A 21,653-nucleotide genomic window follows, 5' to 3' on the forward strand; every position below is an offset into this window, starting at 1 on the left:
GAAGTCCATTATATGGAGAAAAATCCTGAAATGTTTTCCTCAAAAAACATAATTTCTTCACGACTGAAGACAGAAAGACATGAACATCTTGCATGACAAGGGGGTGAGTACATTATTTGTAAATTGTTGTTCTGGAAGTGAACTTCTCCTTTAAAACTGGTTTTGTGGTCTAAGGTCACATATGCACTCATTTGTGTCTATTCACTGTCCAATGGAGAGACAAATGACTCAAAATTATATCTGTGTACATTGATAGAAAATATTTTAGCACCCCGTGACACCAGTGACCAGTCAGACCGTTTCAGAAAACTGTGTAATCATTAAACTCAAAGTTCAAGCTTCTGTGAGGTAGAACATAATGCAAGTCTGTATTTTGGCAAGCGAAATTAGTTGCATAGGCTGATTACATGCAATACAAGCACTTCAATGAACAGACTACATCAAATTCTAAGAAAATCATCAGAGGATATTTACATTTGGCCACTATATGTGTTTTACTGTGCAAATAGCTTTACAGTCATTAGGTGAATGCAATCTGGGATGCATTTCAGTCAAGTGTAATGAATTTGGTTGTTTAGGCCACATACGTGAGTGTTGTTAAATAAGTGACCAAGTGTAAATACTCCCTTAGTTTGTAAAAAAAAAATCTTATCAAACTCTGAACTGGAAGATCACTCAATACTAATGCAAATATTAATACAAAAAACAATAAATGTATCATTAGTTATACAAAGAATAGGAAAAATCATAATATTTTTGTTGATATATAAACTCAACTGTATAAATGAGCTAAAACAACAAGTACAATATTTCATTGCATGCTGTATAAAGAGGACTAAAGGTTTTTAAAAACAGGCCTTGACAGCAAAAACATAAAGAAAACGTGTCTTATATACAATAACAGTGGCAGTGTGTTTATATAATTGCAAAAGCTGAAAATGGAAAACAGATATAAGAATTCAAATTGTGACACACAGGTTTACAGAGAAATGAATACCATCGTTCTTTCCTCTCTCATCTGAATGCAAAGAAACATGCAACATCTTAATAGTTAAGTGGACCTAAAACAAGATGATATTTAAAGTTAGAGACTGAAAGAATTAGAGAAAACAGCTTGATGTAACTCTGAGGTCTAAGGGTTTCGACTTATATTTCTATGCTTCTAGCTCCTGTCACAGCACAGCATGCAGTGTATCCGGTTGCTATGACAACTTCATGCACTCGCTGCTGCTGTGTTGTCAAAAAAAGTACTTGAATGTTATATATGGAGCTATTTTAGGTTTCATCACTTTAGTTTCAATGTGTTATTTTTTTATATTTATTTTTCATACCATTCAATTTGTCATTCAGTTTTGGTAAATAAGCAAATGCAGGTTTTTAAAATGAATCTCCAGGTCAATCCATCATAGATGTTTAAGAAAACAGTAAAGATCCAACTACATTTTTTAGCACTGTACAGCTGATTTTTCTGATATTGTATCTCAATGCTAATTTGGCGTCATGTGTCTGTAAGGCTGTGCATTTAAGCCATAAAACCTAGGACCTTTACTGTCATCGACACCATCACTTTTGAGTACACAAACCATGTAGTCCACCAAGACCCACCCTACTAACCTGTCATGAATAAACTAAAAGAAATCTAAGTTACAGGGGCATGTTATTGTGCACAATGTCTTAATGTCTGGATATTCACAGATCTAATTTTGAGAGAATATTAGGACATTATTATGTTATAGTATGAACATGGATGTGTCTGAATTAAACCTGCTGAGAAATGCCAGACTGTCTTGTAATCAGTCTTGTTCACATTCTTGTTTCTTCAGGTGGGCGACTCATGTAGTCTTGAATTGCCTGATGCAGTGGCAGCCATTTTTTTGTTGATGATTTTATTGCACTAATCCATCTAGGAAAACAGAAGAGAAAATGTTTTTAGTTCACCCATGAGCAAAAGCCAGAAATTAGATTTGCATACAAAATGCATAGTTCCCCTTCGGGAAGTCGAGCTACGTCAAAACGCTTTGGGGCATGCCATCAGCGAACCACACTCTGAAAACAGGTGTGTAATCAGTCCAAATGAACAATGAGCCATCACGGGCGGGGCGACGGGAAGACCAGGAGCATAAAAGCATGTGCGGTTAGAAAGCTGGCAAGTTCTGTCATTTCAGCAAGCGCTGAAATGTGTGTGTCGCACTCTGTTTTTGTGCTAGTTTGCACAGCTTTTATTTGAAAGTGTCACTATGTCCACAAGCATTCAAAAAGAAAATATGAATGTAAGCAGCGGCATTTAGTCTATTTGTTGTCTGTTTGGGGGCAAAGCATGGGAGTCATTTCTCAAGAGAGCTGACTGCCCGCATTGGCCTTCTCCGCGGCTTAGCTCCCGCTTCTTCCGAGACAGGGCAGCGGCTGTGGTTGTGGGGATTGCACATAGATCTGTGGATGCAGTAGAGATGGGCTTGCCTTTTCTCTGCCGTTCTCTCTAGATCTAATGCTCTCTCTCGGGGTCAGAAGCCTGCGCTGTGGTTCTTCCCCCTTTGAGTAAGATCTCCCGGCAAAACGGGCTGTGTCAGCCCTCGAGGGAGCTGACTGCCCGCACTCTCACCACGCAGAGGGAGCCCTCACGATTCCCGTGGCTCAGGTCCCGCTTTGCCGGGGCAGAGCGGTGGCTGAGGTCATGGAGATCGCATATAGATCTACAGACGCGTAGAGACGGGGTCTCCTTTTTTCTGCCATTCTCCTTAGACCTAGTGCTCTCTCTCGGGGTCAGAAGCCATCTCGCTGTGGTTTCTTCCCCCTTTGAGTGAGAGCTCGCAGCGAGGCGGGCTGCGTCAGCTCTCGAGGAGGTTGATGTGTGGGCACACTGACATAGGCTGCTGGGTGGGTGGGCATTTACTGCACTCTCACCCCATTCTTTCACTAAGTGTGTGGATGCTGCTCTGGCTCATCTGTGACTCCAGGGCATCTACATACTAAACTATATTGACTTTTTGTCGATATTAGCTAATTTTGAGCGGCTGAAAAAACCGGGATTGCGACTAAACGCCGGGGAAAGTGTGCTTTCTCCATTACAGAGAACCACTTATCTGGGCGTGGTGTGGGATTCAACCACGATGCAGGCACGTCTCTCTCCTGCTCGGCTCGAGTTGATCCTTACTGCAGTCAAGAGAGTGAGAGTAGGCCAGTCACTCACTGTCAAACAGTTTCAAAAACTGTTGGATCTGATGGCAGCTGTGTCTAACAGAATACCTTTTGGCCTGCTGTACATGAGCCCCCTGCAGCGGTGGCTCAGGACCAAGGGGTTCTTCCCCAAGGGGAAACCCGCTTCGCATGATCAAGGTTGCACGGCAATTGCTTTCGTACCTTAGACATGTGGAGGAAACCTTGGTTCCTGAATCAGGGCCTGACGCTGGGAGCTCCTTGTCGCCGGTAATGCTAACGACGGACACGTCTCTCACCGGTTGGGGAGCGGTCATGAGTGGCCACCCAGCCCGCGGTCTGTCGAGTGGCCGCCATCCCACTTGACACATAAATCGCCTGGAAATGCTGCCCATGTTTTAAGCCCTGAAACACTGAGAGATCGGCATGTGTTGGTGTGCACTGACAACACATCGGTGGTCTCTTACATGAACCACCAGGAAGGTCTGCGTTCGCACCCCTTGTACAAGCTGGCACACCAGATCCTGGTGTGGTCCCAAGGGAAACTCCTCTCGCTGAGAGCAGTGTACATCCCAGGACATCTCTTGCAGGGAGCAGATGTCCTGCCAAGACAGGGGCCAAAGCCTGGGGAATGGAGACTCCACCCCGAGGTGGTGGAGATCATTTGGAGAGTGTTGGCCAGCTTCAGGTGGACCGCTTTGCGACTCGCAATGTCCCCTCTGGTTCTCTCTGAGTCATCCAGCTCCCCTGGGGCTGGATGCCATGGTTCAGACGTGGCTAAGGCTGCGTCTGTATGCCTCTTCCCCATCACTCTGCTCCCGGGAGTTCTGGAGAGAGTGCGCCAGGACGGCATCTCGCTACTGCTGGTAGCCCCGTTCTGGCCGGGCTGAGTATGGTTCTCTGACCTGATTTCCCTCTTCGACAGCTCTCTGTGGAGATCCCAGCAGGAGGGATCTCCTCTCACGATTCTGCACGATTCTCCACGATTCCGGAGTTGTGGAAGCTGTGGGTATGCCCTGAGGGGGTGAATCTCTTAGCCTCTGATCTCTCAACCGAGGTTTTTGAGACCATCCTCCAATCCAGAGCTCCCTCAATGAGGAAACTGTACACCTGGAAGTGAACGCCCTTTAATTCCTGATGTGGCGATCGCCAGCTCGACCCAGTCCACTGCTGGAGTTCCTGCAGGCCCGGTTTGCCGCAGGGTTGAGCCACTCCACCTTGAAGGTGTACGTGGCGGCCATAGCTGCCTTCCACTCCCCTCTTGGTGGTCAATCAGTGGAAAAACACCCCCTGGTTACACGTTTCCTCCGCGGTGCGCTGAGGCTGAGGCCTCTGCCCAGGTGTAGCTTTGCGATGTGGTAATTGGGTTGCTATTCCATAACCTTGAGTCCTCTGATTCCCCCCTCTCTTTGGGGGTCAAGGCTCACTCCTCTCGAAGTATGGCGACCTCCAAGGCCTTCTCGTCAGGAGCACCCCTCTCTGACATTTGCAATGCTGCAGGTTGGTCCACGCCACTCACTTTCGTGAGGTTCTACGGCCTCATATTCACTCTTGGCTCCTCTGTTCTCTCGTCCTAGCTGTGCTCAGTGATACACACTACTGTAGGCAGGGATTTGAAAGTCTGGCGGCGTGGGCATCTCATTCCCCAAAGCGTTTCGACGCAGTTTGAGTTCCAGAAGGGGAACGTCCCAGGTTATGCATGTAACCATGGTTCCCTGAGGGAACGAGATGCTGCGTCTCATTGCCATACTTCCCGCATCCCTCCCGCGCTTGCTTCTGTAACACAGAAGCTGCCGGCTTTCTCACCGCACGTGTTTTTATGCTCCTGGTCTCCCCATCGCCCCACCTGTGATGCCTCGTTGCTCATTTGGACTGATTACACACCTGTTTTCAGAGTGTGGTTCGCTGATGGCGTCCCCCAAAGCTTTTTGACGCAGCGTCTCGTTCCCTCAGGGAACCATGGTTACATACGTAACCTGGGACGTTTTGGCATATCATGGACAACAATTTTTTTTCAAAGAAAAAAGATCTAAATGATCTTTTTCAACATATCTATGAGCATATTAACATAGCACCATCTGTAATGACATTTCAACACCTGTGTAGTATTTTGCAATTTCACCCACACTGATAAACGATTTTTACATATATAAAAAAAAAGTCTACAAAAAACGCCTGATACTTGGCCTGTCAAATTATCAAAACTTAAAATTAATTGAATTTAAGATAAAAATGCATGTGAAAATTTAGCACCTATTAGAAACAACATGTTGTTATCTTTAGATTTTTTTTTAATTGTATGCACTTTGCACTTCGGTTTAAAAGAAATGCACTTTGTCAACAACTAGGTTTGTTCTTTGCTATACAGAATAAAACACAGTACTGTTTGGGTTTTTTTTTTGTGTTCGGAAAGTTAAAATCTTTAAAATCCTTACTCTTTTATTGTGTAAGACAGCTTTACTAACATTACGAAGTAGACTTAATGGACTTATGATTTTAAAATGCATTATTGAATATGATTCAAAATCAAGTTAATTACCGTTTGTTCTCGTTTGCATTCTCTGCACAGAGGTAGAAGACTTTAAACTCTTCAGATGGAGGTCTGAGCTCAATAGCACATCTTCTGGATCCCACTGGCTGATCCCTCACTGTATAACCATGCAAGTAGATTCCTCCTGTAATTAAACAAATGAGAGCTACTATAAAAGCTATAGAGATACTCAGAGGCTGTGTTTTAAACCACATCCTACACCTTCATTCACTATTCCCTATATGAGTTTACTAATATAGTCCACCTGACAGACAGAATAAAAACAAATAAGTGAATTCAGACACTGATGAACTGATGAGTCGAGATGAGCAGAAACACAAGAACTGACTTCAGCCACAGCCTTAGAGCAAATCAACTGAAATAAAAGAAGACATTAAATCTCTCAAGATCTCAGCAGAGGATGATTAAACAACTCCTCAAACAGTTTTACCAGTTTAACTTTTTGACTATACAGATTGACTTTATCGCATAAGTTCTTATTGAGAATTAACAGAGATTTGGAGTGAGTTACCTTACATGCTATTACAACAATAACATAATGTAAAAAAGGAGGGCTGTAAATTAACAGTACACTACTTGTAACCACAGCTGCCAGTATTTTACTGTTATTTGTGACCCTGGATCACAAAACCAGTCATAATGGTCATTTTTTTGAAACTGAGATTTATATGTCATATGAATGGTGAATACATAAGCTTTCCATTGATGTATGGTTTGTTAGGACAATATCTGGCTGAGATACAACTATTTAAAATTCTGGACTCTGAGGGTGCAAAACAAAATCAAAATATTGAGTTGTCCAAATGAAGTGCTTAGCAATGCACATTACTAATTAAAAATTAAGTTTTAAAATATTTAGGGTAGGCGATTTAAAAAATATATCCATGGAACATGATCTTTACTTAATATCCTAATGATTTTTTGCATGAAAGAAAAATCGATAATTTTGACCCATACAATGTATTTTTGGCTATAGCTACAAATATACCTGTGCTACTTAAGACTGGTTTTGTGGTCCAAGGTCACATTTTACAGCACAATGCAAAAGTTGCAGCTGTTCCTAAATGCTTCCACTTTCCAATAACACCACTTACATTTGACTGTGGAATATATAAAAATGAACTAACTGATTGATTGCAACCCATTTTTAGCCCAAATGTTTGTAAATGCAGACTGTATGGCTAGGTGCTTTATTATATACACCTTTGTCAATGCCTCTGATTGAACTGAATCATGTATAGCTATTGGGAGTTTAATTTCAGGATCCAGTCATTTTGTTTTATCTGAGTCTTGAGATAATTTGCAGTTAAGACGTACCTATTGCGCAGGTTGACCGAATGCTCGTGTAGAAATAGAGGCATCCGTCTTTCAGCACACAGTAGTGCTGCACCCATGAGTCCTTGTTCCTGTCCAGCTGGTGCAGTAACCCAAGGCATTCTGGGTTCTTGACTGCCAGAGGGGGCAGATTTGAGTTGTGTCGAGTCACATCCACCCACACGTGATTCTGTTTCAACAATCACCATCATGAGCATTATGAGCATTACAAGAACAATGTCAGTCTCTTTTAGCCAATGGGATTCAATTTAGAAAAACACTGATTTATGAATTGATCCTGTTTATTATTCTTACCTGAGTAATAGGATGAACCGCTCGACCCATAGCCTCCAGCCACCTGAGAAACAAACAATTATAAACTTCTCAAGTTAATTGTAATTTATCAGATGTCTTTTGGTTTGCATGTTATTAATCGCCTTGCAGTGTTGGCAGTTACTCTGAAACAAGAAGTAGTGTCACACAGTGTGACAGCCCTTACTAAAAATAAGTTTATTCAAGTGTGCTATTAGTATGCTTCTTTTAAACTAAAAATAGGAAAGCATACTTTCAGTTTACTTTTCATGCACTTCTCAGAAATGTGCTTTATTTACTTCTCAGTAAAATGACATTTAAGTATACTTGACCTATACTTAGAAAAATATGTTTAAGCTATACTTGTGCTCCAAGGATCCATGTTTTCGTTGTGACAGTAGGGGGCGCTATTACACATCGTCTGTACAGAATTTCCAAAACGCAAGCTAAGAAGAAACCGAAACAACAGATGCTTCCACATGTGATCTAACAATCATTCGACATAAAACAGCATCAAAACTGTGTAACGTTGTGGAATAAAATGTCGACCCATGAAAAGGCAATAATGACTGTCAAGCTTTGGGGTGTTGATCGACTCCTTCTACGTTTTATAATTCTGAATCCAATGCATAGTCTTTTTTCAGCTTTTTATTAAAAAATATTTCTTTTTTTTTACCCACATTACCCACATTTACCCACATATACCCACAACTTACCCACATTCAAGTGTTTATAGAAAAAAAATGCGTAAAGCTAGAATAAAATGTTTTTGTTTACAAGCATATACATTCATTCTTTCATTGTTTTGTATGTTCAGATATTCATATAACAAAACATATACATATTAATACCTAAATAGGGACATAGTAGTATACTTACGTATGATGTAAAGTTCACTTAAACTTACGAGTATACTTGCAGTATAAAACTACTAAACTAGTATACTGGGACTATATTTCGAAGTGTACTAAAAATGTTACAACTATTTAATTAGTAAACTATCAGTATATCTATAAGTTTACTTTTAGTATAGTTGCAGTACAAACTAAAACATAGACTAGTTGTGTACTCAAAGTTTACTACTGTTATACTTAAAGTATACTTAAAAGTTTATTTTTTCTATACTAGAAAGTGGGCCAATTTAGTTCCAAGGAGTATTGAAATAGTACACTTATAAGTATATTACTAGTATACTGATACTGTTTGTACACTTAGTACATAAAGTATACTAAAAATATACTTGAACTTTACTTAAGTATACTTAATGAAATAAACTAAGTATTCTTCTTTTTGGTAAGGGTACTTTTAATTTGTATCTCCCCATTCATAAAAGTACTGTATTTTCTCACCTTTTCATCTCTTGGTTTGATGTCGCACACAGGTAGTAAACTCGGCTCCCAGACACAGGGCAGCATCTGAACACAAACGGCTTTCCTAAACTGGTGTCGGCCTCCACCACCGCCCCTTCCAGACTCATTACAGACAGAGCTTGGCTCTTCCCTTCATCCTGTCAGCGAGAAACAAAGTTTGTATGTTATTGCATGTTTAGATTTTACAGATTCGACTATTCGAATGAAACAGAAAACTGCACTTACACGCTTGTTTCTGTAGTAATAGAGGCAGCAGTCGTGTCTGAGCACAAACCACCTCTTTCTCCAGCCCTTCAGAAAACTGGATTGAGTTCGCTTATGCAAGTAACCCCTGCACGTCGGTCGAGGAGTGTTCGGCATTCGACCGATATCCGAGCCAATGGTCAGAGTCAAAATGTCTGGGCCTTTATTGTTCAAACCAGAAATCACATAAAACAATTAGACACAAAACTGTGCTGGTAAGGCTTTATTTTGAAAGTCCACTTTGCAACTATATGTCAACTACCAGTAAATGTAAATTATTACATAGAAAAATTGGGCATTAAACCAAAAAACTTAAATTGAAATCTAAAATCATCTAAAATTATTAAATTGATATCCACCACCTGGAAAGGTGGTCTGAGGCTAAAAAAAATTGTAGTTCATTTCCATCATGCTCTACACAATTTTATGTGAAATGTTTCAACTCTGACTGCCCAAAATTTGCAGCCTTGATTCTTCCAAACTGCAAAAGTGAACATGTGTGCCTCCAGGTGTACCACTAGGGTTTTATCCATGAGAAATGATGTAATAATATTGTCTGAGTGTTCACCCTACCTTGTCGTGCGAGGTCAGCTGCTTCTGAGTGTGGTACACTAGTGACATCAGTGCCGTTTACTGCCAGCACATAGTCTCCAACCTGCAGCCCTGCCTCCTCCGCTGCTCCATCTGAAACACAGCACACCAACACCTTTATCTGACTCCATCTGAGATCTCAACATTTGTGGCACATGATGTCAATAGAAATGATCAGCACTGAAGGCAACACAACACACTATCATCTTAAGAACAATAAGTTAGCATTTGAAGAACTGTAAAATAAATTTGTTGTCTGTTCTTGCATTGTCCATTTGTTCGAGGTTGATAAAGGTTTGAGAAATTAATCTACAAAATATGTAATTTAACAGGATAGTAGTAGAACCATTTTAACCCAGTCTCAAGAGAAAATGTAACTATTACACAAACTGGTGCTTTGGTATGCATTTTGTGTGATTCATAGAAATTTGTGTATAAAACTTGTGTATAAAAATGCAAAAATGAAATCTAGTCCTTAGTGAAGAAGGAGCATCATACAAAATACACAAATGAGACTGTACATATTCATATGAATTTACTGACAGTTTGTAATGTAAGTGTTACTAAATGTACTGTTAGTACAGTATGTTGACCGTTTAGTCATGAATTTCTGGCTAATTTGCCATGGTTTTAGTACTTCAACCAGCAAAGTAATTAGTAAAGTAACTTAGCAAAGTAATTACATTTTCTTTTAGGCTTTTGTCTGACACTGTAATCCACAGTGACTTAAAGTTCTTCAAGAATGATAATTTATAATTTAACTAAAATGCATATTCAGTATTTCACAGTAGTGCCATTTTTTGATGTAGCCAGAGAGAGAAAAACCTGGCTACTTGTGAATACATTTTAACATTTGGAACTCTTTTTTTTGTTTTTATGGTGTTAGTTTGCTGTATTTTCTTTATTTTATTTTATTTTATTTTTTGGTTATTTTTACCTAATCAAAATAACCCAAATGCAGTTTGTTTGAGATTAACTGGAATGCACAATTAAAAAACATGATTAAAAACAAAGTTATCTGTTTTTGCAAATAAACTCTTCATTTACAGACATAGACATCAAGTTAAACTGCTAACTATTAAATAACCAGTAATACAGCCAAACCAAAAATTATTTAGACACTTTATATAATTTTTTATATTTTTTGCTAGTGGGTGCAGGACACTATAGTTCATTTATGACTACCAGTAAAACCTGACCATGTTTTGTTATATACCTTTCTAACAAAGTTATCTGACATATATATATATATATATTACCATTTTCTAAACTATGGGGAATAAACTGTGATAATGTGAGAAATGTGAAGGTGTTTGAACAAATTTTGGTTTGACTGCATGCTCTGTCAAAGTTTGAAAAAATGTCATGTAGATTCATCACATAACATTTTTAAAATCATTATTGAGTTATAATGTGTAGTTCATTGCACACAGGCATGTTTAGACTTTAATGATGCACTGGAAATCTACTAGATCACATGTGTGTTAAAACATCTATGTTTATCTGATCTAATACAGCATCGCAGTGAGGACAGGCTCTTTAAAAGCTTGAACGCTTTAAAGCAGGATGGATTCTGATTGGCTCCAAATGTTGTTATTGTTAATCAGGTGGAAAACAAATTCCGAAAGTGATTCCAACAACATTGTTCCTTTCTGTTGTTATTGTTATAGTTGTGGTGTGGCATGGGCTTACCTATTCTTCCCTTTCTCTATTTGGTCTGAACAGGCCTTATACCAGAGTTCCTCAAATCTGGTTCTGGAGGGCCGTTGCCCTGCAGAGTTTAGCTCAAACCCTGATCATGCTCACCTACCTGTGATATCCAAGTGATTCTGAAAAACTTGATGAGCTTGCTCAGGTGTGTTTGATCAGGTTTGGAGCTAAACTCTGCAGGGCATTGGCCCTCCAGGGCAAGATTTGAGAAACTCTGGCTTGCTTGAGTGTTTACTGTTGTCCTTTGGCATTATTGACACACTATTTTTTCTATTTAATACTGTGAAGCTGCTTTGACACAATCTACTGTATATTGTTAAAAGCGCTATATAAATAAAGGTGACTTGACGTGACATGCACCAGATATGTATTCTTGATAATAACTTACTTGTGTCCACCTCAGTAACCACGATGGGTTTGGAGAACTGAATTCTGAAGCCCCAGGGATACTCGCCCATGCCTTTGCTGATTTTCACTGTCCGCTCACGAACTGAAATATATAAAGCATCTTTAAGCACTGTAAATTGTAAACAGCCAGTTCTAGCCTATGTTCATCTTAGAAGGTTATGAACTCACTTTCTGCTGGTCGAGTACAGCTGCTGAGACAGTGCGCATCATTCTGGCTAACTTCATCTCCATGGTATATCCATGATACTGAGTGAAAGGTTTCTGTGTAAAATCCTCTGTCCTCAATATCCCGCATTGACATGTCCACTGAACGAGTGTCCTCAGAGTTCATTGTGTCTTCATGATGAAAAAACAAAAGACAACGTTTAAAATAAAATACATTCTACATTCTGTAGCCTACATTTTGATACTCAATCGTAATTTTCACAATAACTTTCTTAAGCCAAATATATGCTAGAAATTAGGGGTAGCAAACACATTATTTGTGACCCTGGACCACAAAACCAGTCTTAGGTAGCACAGGTATATTTGTAGCAATTGCATTGCATGAGTCAAAATTATCGATTTTTCTTTTATGCTAAAAATCTTGAGGATATTAAGTAAAGAACATGTTACATGAAGATATTTTGTAATTTCCTATCATAAAAATATCAAAACTCAATTTTTGATTAGTAATATGCATTGCTAAGAACTTCATTTGGACAACTTTAAAGGTGATTTTCTCAGTATTTAGATTTTTTTGCACCCTCAACAAAACCATATATCAGTGAAAGGCTTATTTATTCAGCTTTCAGGTTATGAAATCTCTTATGACTGACATTTGGGAGGAGCTGAATGCAGTCCGACTTGCTTTAAAAAATAAAAGAATCGACCCACAAAAGATGATGATAATATCAATACTGCTTGTGACCTAAAATGAGTTTGACACCCCTGTCATAAATAGGTTAAAATGCATTTTACAGTATTTAATTCAATTTCTTACAGAGTTTGTACAGAAACTTCCTTTGAAACCAATTGGACAGTTCACACATGGCAAAAGTGCTGAATGTATATGTAAGGCATTACCTGATTCCTCTGTGATATTGCTAGTTATAGAGCTTCCTCCTGCAGAACTGCGCTGTTTGCTCTCCTTGAAGAGCTTCCGTCTCTTTGCCCAGTGATCTTCTGAATCTTTATGAATGGAGTCTGTTGGAGGCCTGAGTCCTTTGACCTCTAATGAATCTATGAATGATAAAATACACATAAATCAGCCTGATTACAGCAACATTGTAAAGCCAAAGCCAACAAAACACTGTTTTAGTCGTTTTCAGCTTCAGGGCACAGATTTTACATTGGACAAGTGGTGACCCAACACAGATCCAAATTTGATGATCATACAAAATAACTTAACAAAAATGTCCTGAAATCTGCATAGGTCAAACAATCTGCAAAATTATTAATACGACAGGCTGAATGGGAAAAATTACCATTTTAGTTTCTAAATGACTCTCAACTTTGTTTGATTTAAATGTATGATTTAAATGTATTTTTCCCCTTTCATGTAAAAATTCTTAAATTTACTATTTTTAACATGAACGTAAACTTTAAACCACCAGTAAGTGAAGGCAAGTCGTAATTAGTGAGTCTTTGAATGATTCAAATAACTGATTCATTCAAAGCAATTGACCGGCTGTATCCAAAATTGCCCCATACCCTCATTCACTATTCCCGACATTAGGCCACTAATACAGTCCACTTGAAGGAGTGAATAAAAATAAGTGAGTAAATTCGGACACTGAGTGCCGCTTTTGCATAGTTTGTGCTTGCTGTTTAATTATCACTTGAAATTGGCAAACTGAAAGCTCCAGTAGTAAGATTAAAGGATTTATATTAAACTCTATTATGGAAATTATGAAAAAACTGTAGTTAAACAATTTAATAATCAATTTATAATGAATTTAAACCTGAGTTGTGTTACGTTGTATTACGCCATGGATGAGCGCTTGAGAAATGAAATAAATCGATGGATGATTCAGCTGCAGGCACCATCTTCTAGCCAGACACAGGAATTCATTTGCCGCACAACTATCACAGTGCATTATGGGTATTCTCTAGCCGTTCAGCGTGCATTGGTTGTACACTCGTTTTTGCAGTGCATTGTGGGATTGAATGAGTGCACTCGAGAATGTCCACTACGGTTTCGCACACCACTAAAAATGTCTGAGCCCTCAAATAATGCCCTATTTGAGGGTTTGATGTTGATTTCGGATACAGCCTCTGTTTTTATAAATGGGTCTTTGAATCACTGACTCAATTCATGCAAAAATTAAATGAAGCAATAAAATGACTGGACACGCAACTATGACATTTTCGTTTGCGGAATAGAGCATAAACTGTTGATATCAACAATATAGTGTCTAAAATGTATGTCACAAGTATGAACTTAAACATAGACTATTTGTACTTATTTAAAGGAGAAGTCCACTTCCAGAAATGTACAGATAATGTACTCACCCCCTTGTCATCCAAGATGTTCATGCCTTTCTTTTTTCAGTCGTAAGGAAATTATGTTTTTTGAGGAAAACATTTCAGGATTTTTCTCCATATAATGGACTGATATGGCGCCCCGAGTTTGAACTTCCAAAATGCAGTTTAAATGCAGCTTCAAACGATCACAAATGCGGTTGTAAACAAACCCAGCCGAGAAAGAAGGGTCTTATCTAGTGAAACTATTGGTTATTTTCATTAAAAAATTACAATTTAAATACTTTTCAATCTCAAATGCTCGTCTTGTCTTGCTCTCCCTGATCTCTGTGTATTCTGATTCAAGACAGTTAGGGTATGTCGAAAAACTCCAATCGTATTTTATTCTTCAACTTCAAAAATCATTTCAATTATTCAAAACAAAGTACCGACCCAGTCTTTGCAAAGTGAACATGCAAAGAAGATGAAACACCCTTAATGAAAAAGGTAAAACAGTGATATAAGACAATTTTGAAGTTGAGGGAGAACATGAGATGGGAGTTTTTTGACATACCAGTCCAGGCAGAGTAAGACAAGACGAGCGTTTGACATTAAAAAGTATTTAAATTGTATTAGTTTTATGAATCATTTCACTAGATAAGACCCTTCTTCCTCGACTGGGATCATTTACAACTGCATTTGGGATCATTTGAAGCCACATTTAAACTGCATTTTGGAAGTTCAAACTCAGGGCACCATATCAGTCCATTATATGGAGAAAAATGCTTAAATATTTTCCTCAAAAACTGAAGAAAGAACATCTTGGATGACAAGGGGGTGAGTACATTATCTGTAAATTTTTGTTCTGGAAATGGACTTCTTCTTTAAGCTGTAATCAAAAAACACAATATCATAATTGAAACATGACTTAACTGTGCGAGAGAGAGTGAAACTGTCCATTAGAGAGTGAATATGTTCAGTTTCAGTTTCTCTAGTAACCACTTGTAAGAAAGCAGAAAATATTTCAATGCTCACTTTTTGAGGCACTTTGCCGTTCATTGGTATAAACTTTGGGTGTCCTATAGACATCCAGGGATTCATTTGGTTGCACATCTCCAGGCCGTTGAGAGGACGCAGATGTTGTGATTTCTTGTCCTTGGAAGGAATCCTGGAGATCTTCCACAGCTTCTCTGATGCTGGCAAGGTCCTCTACTGGAGACACAGTAGGAGACTCACTCACAGGGCTCAAAACATCTGTCTGAGATTCCTGTGAAACGTCCTCATCAAATGAGAAGACATGGTTGCCTTGTAGAAATCTCTGCTCACGGTCCCCAGTGATTATTGTCAATACCGAACTTCTTCGTTTCTTTGGCACGTCGGCTTCATCTCCATCACATGTGCTATACTTGACACCGTTAGGTAATCCTTCATTGATTTTTTCCTCAGAGTTGCACAATGAAGGTGGGATGACATGAATAAGAAGCTCCCTTTGATGTCTCTCAATGGTGTCACCTGGAGAAATGGACTCATCAAACTCCACCATCTCCTCATCAAAGCCACTTTCATTGACTTCATTCAGCTCAGGTTGTCCCGCTGAGATGCTGTCTTGATCTGCGGCATCAAGGATCATCGTACCAGCAGCGGCATCTGAACTCGGTTGCTCCATCTCGTCTAATTCTGCATGCTGATATTCGCTTCTAAAGAAGACTTCTTCTGGACTCTCATCAGACCTGGACGGATAGAATGGGTTTTTTGTTGAGCTGTAAGCCTTAATTTTGGGAATACAAGAGTCGGGACCATTTGTAGAGCTTGAGCTTGGTCTATAGCTGCTGCTACTAGAAGATTTGCGGCTCCCGAGTGGACGAAGTCTTTCCTCCTCTACATAAAATCTGCCCATCCTCTCTGTTTGAGAGGGAAGTGACTGCATAAAAAACGAAGACAGTGTGCCAGAGGAAAACGACTCTCTGTATGAGGGAATACTGTCTCTGGCTTGACTCATACGACATGTCACTCCCGGGTACGTCTTTCGTCTTTTGGGTGGTATGTCCATGTAGCCTTCGGGATGAGTTGTGCTTTCTAGGATGCCGATGCTGTTGTTGCGCAAGCGCGTCTTCCTTTCGTGAGTGTCGATGAAGCTTTTAGTGAACGAAGATCTGTTTATTGAAGCTCTGGGATTCATGAATAAATATTCCCGAGGACTCAAGGACTCGTTTTGTCTTGTCCTGTTGTCCCTGTCCAGTGTATTCTGGCGCGTGAACTCTTTGCACAAGGTAACTTCAGATGCTGTCTGTGTGCAATTAGACTCTGGACTGATCTGACACGATGCAACATTTTCTGCTAGGAAATCCACCTTCTCATCAGCAAATTCAACAGGGGGAGGGATATCCCATAATGCCTCATTACTGAGACTGCTGGGCAGTGACCGATGTTTCTGATGTTGCCAGAAATCAGAGGGTGACGAACAACAGGAGGATCCATCAACCAGTGTGAAATCTGTGTCCGTCTGTCCACCTGTGTTTCCCCAACGGAAGTTACTTTTACAACAGCTTTTACGGCAAGCCATTTCGTCGGGATCGTCCCATGAGCTCTGACTCTTGGGAGCATGTGATGTCTCTGAATTTAGCTCTGCGATGCTAATCTTGTAGCTAATATTCTCACTGATGTTTTTGTAGTCTGCTCTATGTTGGTTCCATGAGTAGACACGTGTGTTTTTTGCAGTTTGATGTGTCTCAGATTGGCTTGTAAAACAAGTCTCTTCTCTTTTGTCTCTGCAGTTTTGGAGTATAAACGTGGTCTTGATATTTGAATCATCTGATGTCACGACTTGATTGATCTCAAGCTTCATATTTGGGATCATGCACTTGACCTCAGTGGTTGTGACTGCAATCACATTGCTAACTGCTGCTTCATGGCATCGTTCGAACACAACTCTGGGTGTGGACAGTCCAAAGTTATCAACGGTCACAGAATGTGTTATTTTTAACCCTGGACCTCTGTTTACTGGTTCTGACAAAAGTTCCTTTTGTTTGTCTTTTGTCTTTTTGTCCTGGAAGAAATCTTCACAACTCCGCGGTCTGTTTTCTTTCTCCGTGGTTGGAGTTTCAGTCTCTTTCTCATCTTCAGACACTGACAGATGCTCTTTACAGAAAGAGTCAGTTTCTCCCTTTTCTGCAGTTTCCACAGAGTCCACCATAGTGTGCCTTTGAAAATTATATGGAGAGATGCATTCTGTAGAAAAAAAGAAAAAGCGGTTTAGATGCATTGCATTGCACAACCTTTCCTCATATTACTCTTCAGTCTTATTTGTAACAGAATCCTTATGTTTGAAGGAAAGAGTCAAAAAAGCTTTATTTTTGCAATCAAAATGTTGCTTAGCTTATCATGGAAATACTTTATAGGCAAATCCACCTTATTTTCAATGTAAGAGCAGTGCAGCTATTTGTGACTTGAATGTGTGAGGCTTCCAATCTCCAGCTGGCTGTACAACAACACTCCGTTATGCTGCCTGCAGTGCTGGGTAGTAATTGATCACATGTAATCTGGATTATGTAAACAAGATTACAAAAAAAAATAAGTACTTGAAGCTAGATTATATTACATTTTTTAATTATTCATAATTAGACTACAGCTACTTTTTATTGATTACATGATTACTCACACAATAGCAATAAAGTCATCATAACTGATTGATTTTTCATCTTTTAAATGTTCCTTTCTAAATAGCCTACCGGTTATATCCATATACAGTCTTCCGGTTTTGTAAAAAATTCACACAAAGATCAGTCACTAGTCAGGTGGCTATAATTGCACAGAATATTTAAATGTTAAAGGGATAGTTCACCCCAAAATGAAAATTTTGTCATTAATTACTCAACCTCATGTCATTCCTGTAAGTAAGTCCTACATTCATCCTCAGAACACAAATTAAGATATTTCCAAAGATGAACAAAAGGTTGAGTAATTAATGGCAGAATTTTCATTTTTGGGTGAACTATCCCTTTAAGAAGTGTTTTCTCAGCATTCCAAATTAACAAGTATCACGTTTGTATATTCATGATTCTCTGTCTTAATGGTCACTTGACATGCAGGTAAACAATAAAATATTTCATCCTTTTTAGTAAGTGTTTTATTTTGACAGTTGTTTGACTTTTATTAAACCTCTCTGTAGTTCCTTCACAAGCCCCAGTTTGGGAAACCTTAACCTAATATAATGTTTAATGCTTTTCATGCTGTAAATAACAAGGAATCAGATGTAATTCTTTTAGGGCTGGCAAACGATTAATTGCGATTAAGCGCATACAAAATAAAAGTTTGAATTTGCCTAATATATGTGTGCATACTGTGTGTAATTATTATACATATATAAATACAAGCACACTCATGTATATATTAAAGAAATATTTACAAGTATATGTACTTTATTATAATTTTACAGAATTTGTATTATATATAAATAAAAATATTTTGTACATAAATAACATATTTCTCTTAAATATATACATCAATTTGTGTGTATTTATATATACATAATAATTACACACATATATTAGGCAAACTCAAACATTTATTTTGTATGCGATTAATCGCGATTAATCATTTGACAGCTCTAATTTTTTTTATGTATTTTTATAGTAATACAAGATTATTCTATTTAAATTAATGTGATAAACGAGTTAGATCAAAAGTAACCCAAAAGCAATCAGAAAGTATTACCTAAAACATATTACTAACTACAAATTTTGTCACATAATTTTTCATCAGTAATAGATTGCAGTTTATTTCTACCCATGCAGCACTGGCTGTTTGAAATTGCAAACTGGTGTTTTTTATCACATTATTCATAATCATGAACACACTGGTTTATATTAGAAATAGTTTTACCTGCATTTTGTTATTCTTCTATTTATTTGCCTATCCACTTCCGTTATTCTTTTTGTTATTTCCCTATGGCGGCTAATGAAGCGGAAGTCTTGCCCATAAGCTTACTTCCACATTGAAGAAGGTGGATAGCGGCCAACAAATCATAGTCACACACCTTTAAAGATAATAGCTTACTTCCGTGTTGCTAAACAAGGTGAATACAGTGGCCTCTGATAGTATTTGGACACTTAAGCCACATGTCTCGATGTCTAAATGTCATTGTGAAGAGCTCTAGTATCATTTATTTGCAAATGCCTCTAGGTTTGATATTTTGTTACCTAATACTGTACCTGTATACTGTACCTAATACACTGTTACATTTTACATTCTGTATCTTGAACACTTTTTGTACAAATATAATGTGGCATTTTCAAAGCAGACTGTCATGTGATGGCGAGTGCTATGAAAACAGGCGTCTCCAACCGGTCACCTGTGTCTGGGCTGTGATGCAGGCGTGGGCTAAGCGTGACTCAGACAGTGTTTAGAGGATTACGGTCCACACATGGCCCACGAGCCACATATAGATCAACACTCACGTTTACTGCTGCTGGAGCTCTGCCTCCTGCGACTGCTTCTCCTCTTCCTCCTACTCATTCTGCTGTACGACGTGACATCTACAGTCCTGTACACTAAAACAGATAAACATGGTGCAATTTCATCAACTATGTTGTTGTTCGTTTATAAATAATTATGGTTTATTGTGAAATCTTGTTCATTCATAAACTAATGAATTAATGAATCAATCCAAACTAATGGTCATTTATACAAGCTGAAATGTTCAAATTAAAAGGTATTATTATGAATTATTTCATGTAGAAATTAACATGAATCAAAATAAATAAATGCATTGTTCACTGTTATTTCAAATTACCTTATACATAACGCATAATTTTAAACAATTCCTTTACAAATTAAATTTTCATTATAGTCAGTATCTTAATATAGAATGTGTGCTTAAAATATGTTTGCAAATCAGTCAACAGAAAAAAAAAAACAATAAATAGAACATTAGTTCAAAATGTATCTGAATGTTGACTAAATGTTCTAAAAATTTATTTTAGAACTAATTAGAACTAATTTAGAACTAATTTATTGTTATTTAGAAGACAGTGCATACTATAACAAGTGTATGTGTCTGCCTCACTAAATATTTCAAGAGTCAGCAAAGTCCTAACCTTGCCACGACAATCACTAACTACAACAAGACACATTCATACTATATGGAACTGTATCGATCCAGACAAATGCATATTCTTACCTTCAGGCTGTCAGTGCACGTTTCCACTGTGGTGTCTTTAGGGATGTACTGATGAAAAGGCGTATTTGCATAAACAGCAGCTGATATCAGGGCACTGCTCCACTTCTTATTGTTCTATTCTTGACATAAAGCCCAGAAGGAGCTTAAACGAACTAATCCTCCTCAGACCCAGCCCTGTGTCACTGCATGAAACACCCTTTTGAAAGGTAGCCAATAGCATTTCTTCTTCAGTTTTTGTGAGGAAATGAATGAATTTATTTATTTATTTATTTATTTATTTATTTATTTATTTATTTATTTATTTATTTATTTATTTATTTATTTATTTATTTATTTATTGTCAAGAAATACATGCAACTTTAAATTGTAAAGAGAGAATAAATTATTAACTTAAATTATTGAAGTAAAAATATTTAATATATATATATATGTGACCCTGGACCACAAAACCAGTCTTAAGTAGCACAGGTATATTTGTAGCAATAGCCAAAAATACATTGTATGGGTCAAATTTCCTACCATAAATATATCAAAACTTAATTTTTGGTTAGTAATATGCATTGCTAAGAACTTCATTTGGAGAAATTTAAAGGCGATTTTCTCAATATTTTGATTTTTTTGCACCCTCAGATTCCAGATTTTCAAATAGTTGCATCTCTGACAAATATTGTCTTTTCCTAACAAATCATACATCAATGGAAAGGTTTTGATGTAAAAAAAAGTGTTATTATGGCCCTTGGCCTTTTTATTAATTATATTTATGTAATTTATATTTGTTATACAACATTTTAAATATGGGATAATTAAACACTTCTGAATAACATTTTTAAACGGCATCAATATCCCTCCGTGACACAATGGGCCCTAAAGGTTTTCAGTTTTTTTAATAAATTATAACTAATCTTCTTAAACTTAAATCTCCCTCCCTCATATCCCCCAAACACCTTCAGTATACATAGAACAAGATACTACTACTACTACTAATAATAATAAATAACAAATCAATAAAATAAAATGCAAATTAATTCTATAGTCAAAATACTGAACATCATTAAACTATACATTCACTCTCGATTGACTTTAAAGTATCAGGGCAATTGTTGTTAATCAATTATTATTATTATTATTATTTAAATAAATACTGATTAAATAGTGACTGAATTTAGATTTTTTGGGGTGAACTGTCCCTTTAAGGATCAGAGTCAGAGGTGTCTGAGATAAGTGATGAGCTGCGTCATGATACCAGCAAAGGCTGATTGAATTGGTTCTGTCAGCACAAAACCATAACAGAAATAGAAATGAACAGACCTAGTGCCGTAAACGCTATCTGCTGTTAAATTTTCTGACTTCAAACATTTTGTTCTATTGTGAACTCCAAATA

At 37.9% G+C, this 21,653-nt stretch overlaps 1 protein-coding gene across 1 annotated transcript; it reads right to left on the bottom strand.

Annotated features, from left to right (window-relative positions):
- Nucleotides 1–435: 435 nt before the first annotated feature.
- On the bottom strand, nt 436–20,364 carry pdzph1 (PDZ and pleckstrin homology domains 1). The gene is made up of 13 exons (XM_051120430.1): nt 20,273–20,364; nt 19,551–19,643; nt 15,130–17,322; nt 12,718–12,873; nt 11,821–11,988; nt 11,633–11,734; nt 9,517–9,627; nt 8,926–9,104; nt 8,680–8,837; nt 7,334–7,376; nt 7,022–7,208; nt 5,693–5,828; nt 436–1,903 (listed from the first exon to the last, which is right to left on the bottom strand). The coding sequence occupies exons 2-13, from the start codon at nt 19,606–19,608 to the stop codon at nt 1,804–1,806; spliced, it is 3,591 nt and encodes a 1,196-aa protein (XP_050976387.1). The 5' UTR covers nt 19,609–19,643; nt 20,273–20,364; the 3' UTR covers nt 436–1,803.
- Nucleotides 20,365–21,653: the final 1,289 nt, after the last annotated feature.

Source organism: Labeo rohita, chromosome 10, assembly GCF_022985175.1.
Source record: "Labeo rohita strain BAU-BD-2019 chromosome 10, IGBB_LRoh.1.0, whole genome shotgun sequence".
Lineage (NCBI taxonomy): Eukaryota > Metazoa > Chordata > Actinopteri > Cypriniformes > Cyprinidae > Labeo > Labeo rohita.